General features: G+C 33.8%; 1 protein-coding gene across 3 annotated transcripts in view; it reads left to right on the top strand.

The window, feature by feature from the left end:
• Positions 1-4,279, top strand: part of LOC106467685 (zinc finger protein 511-like) — a 19,450-nt gene that overhangs the window by 3,690 nt on the left and 11,481 nt on the right. For all 3 annotated transcript variants that reach the window (XM_013928061.2, XM_013928060.2, XM_013928062.2), the window contains exon 3: positions 476-677. In XM_013928061.2, coding sequence (XP_013783515.1) covers positions 476-677 — 202 coding nt within the window. The remainder of the gene's footprint in view (positions 1-475; positions 678-4,279) is intronic.

The raw sequence follows: 4,279 nt of genomic DNA, 5'->3' as shown, positions 1-4,279 counted from the left end.
GAAGATAAATTAAGAAGTTTTAAGAACTAATGAGAGATTGGATAATGTTTTGTTGGGTGGGTTTTCGTTGTGTGTTGTTGCCTAGTAACTGAGTATATTTCATTCTGGGAGATGTAGCTTTAGCTAAACATTTTTAGTGAAAAACTTGGGGGAAGTGAAAAGGAAGGCAGACAAATTTCAGGGATCACACTCACCTCCCCTCAGCATTACCACTGTTCTTGTAAGAATTTGCTAATAAAATTATTTACATCTGTTTCTTAAAACATATCATTAATCACAACATCAAAATGATTGATATGATTTGGGTATTGATCAAATTTAAGATCATACGTTATGTAAAGTTTGTTGTGCATCATATATATATATATATAGATACATATATGAAGTGTAGAATATAGTACTTCTGTATGTTATTTTACACAACTTTGTTATTTGTCATCAGCTTTATATTCATCCTTTTAATTCTTTTTTCCAGTTATAAGGAATTCAGATGTGGTGAAGGAGGCTGTCAAGCCAATTTTAACAACATCCAGTCTTATGAAAGCCACTACAACAGCATTCATCGTCATGTTTGTTCCAAATGTAAAAAATCTTTTCCTTCAGATCATCTTTTGTCCATACACATTACAGAGGTGCATAGTTCTTTCTTTTTGTCTGCTGCCAAGAAATCTGGAGAGGTGATAAATGTTTTTAAACTCATTTGTTGTAACCTTTTCAAGTACTTAAACTAGACTTCTTTTTTAGATCTACTGTGTAATATGTTATGTAAACATGTAAAAAAAGAAAACACAGCCAATAAAAAAGTTATTCGTTATACAAACAGTGACTAAAAGAACTGATATCAGACTGTGACAAAGGCAATCAATATTATTGGATACATTGTTTAAAATTGCTTTGCTAATGAAAGTAAACTCTATGTTTGGTTTAGATTTATTTTGTTATCATGTTTGTTGAGTTATTATTAATGATAGCACAAATATGAATTACTTTTCATTTGGCCATTTTTGTGTATGATTATGTGTATGTTAGTATGCAGCCAAATGAGAAATAACTCATACTTGTGCTATCGTTAATAAAATTGACAAACATGATAACAAAATAATTCTAAACCAAACATAGAGTTTACTTTCATTAGAAAGCAATTTTAAACAATGTATTCAAAAATATTGATTGCCTTGGCTGCATTTTGATATCAATTCTTTTAGTTGCTGTTTGTATAACAAATAACTTTTTTTCTTAGCATCACTTTTTTTTTACAGCCAATCTCTTTTTGGTTTAGATATCATATACCTTTGTTATGGGTATATTTAAGGACATAAAATCCTTGCTAATGTTAGCACTAGGCACACACAACAAGTTAATACCACACTTCAATAGTGAGTAATAGTTAAAACTTGAACAATTCTGCTCAAAGATTGCCAGTCAGACAAAACTACTTACAAAGTTTATATATTAGTAGATAAATGTGAATAAACTCTGGACAGTAAACACATACCCCTCACATAGTGAATAGTAAATAATACTGGAATACAAGCAAGTCCTATGGTTATACAGCTACAGTGTGCAAGAGTATATAGACTTATGTGTACAGAAAATAAACTTATGAATTAAACTTGCAAACAAATCTATTAGCTTGAACAAAGGAGTTTACACAGGAAGCCAGTCTAAATTCCACCCATTCTCAAAGGCAACTTATGATTTTACAAGCTCTTTACAAGAAAACTACTTGTCAGAATTCCATGAAATTTTGAACAAAAACACAAGTAATGGAATTGCTTATCACTTTAAGTTTAAAGGAAATTTAAAATCTAGATTTTGTTTTAGATAAAGCCAACCCTGTAGGTCATCAAACTTATTGTTTCGAGCCACAAGCTCTACTGCTAGTAGAGTGAACATGAAGGAAGTAATGATGTTAATTTCAAAACAACGGGACAAAGGTTGTGATGATAGCTGGGGTTTGAAAATTAAATGTGGACCATAAGAACAAATTGGGTGTGTGAAAATGAACAATATGGTCTGATTTGGTTAGGCTATATCTCAGCAATGGTTCCAAGGATTTGTTTCATTTTTATATGCTAACTACTAATGTTTTGTTGGTTTATAGTCTGGAATATCTAAAGTATAGCTGTTACAATGGATGAGTCTCAGAGGGGCCAATTTTGTACACAATTACTTTATGTAAAAAGACTCTTGGTAGTGGCTGCATGTTTTGGAGCACGTGTGTTTACTTTTCCTTGGCTGCATGACTCGCTACCGTGAGTCTTGATGCTTTTATACAAGTCACGATGTGATTTGTATACAAGATTTTCTCCCATAATAGTATTTACTACATTCTCAGTTCAAGCAATAGTAATCAGAATAAGTTTAGTTTTTCTTTCAAATATTTTTGATGAAAAATATTTTCTTGTAATTAGACATTTCCATTAAGCAATCCAGTATCTACAACACATTCTAAAAATATATGTGCTTATTTTTCAACGTCAATTTGTAGTGCTTACATAATGTTTTAAGAATGAAGTTTCCAGCTTCAACACACTTCAACTCTGACATTCAAAGCTCACTATAAACCTCACACAAATATAATTTGGTATTGTGTGATGTTACACATGGATTTTGTATCCTAGGACATGTACATGTATATAGTTGTATTTATACACATTGTAGTGGCTAATTTTCTGTTGAATTTCTAACTCTAGATGATAACTCGCCTCTTCACATAGTTCAGCTGTCTTCCTCATGCCTCTGCCTAAGAGATTTACATGCCACTAGCCTTGAGGCAACTCCCACCTAACTTCACAAGTTTTAACGTGAAATGCATTGGTGCACGATGATGTCATCATGCAACAAAAGTCCTCCACCAATAGAAGGACTACACAACCTCTATGCACAGTAACTCCCCCCTATTCACTTGCATTCATGATAATTTAGTTCTTCTCTTCGGCATTGTATTGAACAGATGTGTCTAATTTATGTCATCATGCAACAAAAGTCCTCCACCAATAGAAGGACTACACAACCTCTATGCACAGTAACTCCCCCCTATTCACTTGCACTCATGATAATTTAGTTCTTCTCTTCGGCATTGTATTGAACAGATGTGTTTAATTTATTTTCTGGTCTCAGTTTATTGAGATTTGCATTGTTAAAGAAATTTTGGTTTTCGTTTTCATGGCTTTTGTTTCAAAAGATTTAATTTTTATCATTAATTCTCAAATGATGATGATTTATACTTAGTCCCGTGTGAGTGATATTGTTCACACTCAGGCCTTATTTCTACTATGGCTTCTGGAGGCTTGTTAGTTGTCAGGGTTGTTGTAGCCATTATTCAACATATTGTGAATTACCACATGTTTACTGGGCCTCCTACTTTTGTCTTGTTGACTGAATTTCTTTCTCCTCAGTCAGAAATGACTTATTGGACTACAATGTTAACTTAATTTGCTTTGGGTAATACCTTCACATTCAAGAAATGACCTTAACCTTCCCATTTCTATCTGGATTTCATTCTCAGGTGTGTTCCTTTTCTTATATTTTGCCTGTGTCCTTTATCATTTCTCAGTTTTTACTGCATGATCCATAATTCTTGGTATTTTTTTTCTCCTTTTTTTTGTTATTAGGATTTATACTGTTTCCTTTCTCAAATAGCCCCTTTCTCACAGCCTAATTCCTCATTCCATTTGCGTTTGTGACTCCTTTTGTCCTGACTTGTAAATTTTCTTTCTTTTCATTTTCTCAATTCCCTGTCCTTAATATCTCTTTGGCCAACTTGGAGATCTGGCTTCTTGCCTTCCATTTCTCTTTATGGTTCCACATTCTTACATTTTCGTCCTTTTCTCTCTACCCTCCTATATACTCTCTCCTAACTGCCTTTTATCTAAGGCACTTCTTCATGCTTCAAATGGGTTTCTGTAGACGTTCGTTCCCTTCTCTTTGCCAGCTTGTCCTGTTCCACTTCTGCTCTATTCCTCCTTAACTTGTTCCCCTGTTGTTGGGACTCATTGGGTAGGTTTACGTTCCTCTTGACTGTATTCCTTCTTTCCTTCTTGTGTGCATTATATTTAATCTGGTTCCTTTTACCTGGACATCTTCAGCAGTGTTTCTTTCCCTGGTGACCTGGACTAATGTTATATGGCTTCTGTCCTCATTATCTTCTCGACCTTGCCCTCTACTTCTGTTCCTCATCTAGATCAGTCTGCTCCTAACCTTCCCTTTTCAAATTCCAGATCTTTCTTTTTTTTCTTACCCTTCCCTCCTACCACGTAAGTCTAATTCATCGCTC

The sequence above is a fragment of the Limulus polyphemus genome, unplaced genomic scaffold (assembly GCF_000517525.1).
Source record: "Limulus polyphemus unplaced genomic scaffold, Limulus_polyphemus-2.1.2 Scaffold2706, whole genome shotgun sequence".
Taxonomy (NCBI): Eukaryota; Metazoa; Arthropoda; class Merostomata; order Xiphosura; family Limulidae; genus Limulus; species Limulus polyphemus.
Note: the sequence above shows the minus strand (reverse complement) of the source record. Positions and strands in the feature narration are given on the sequence as shown.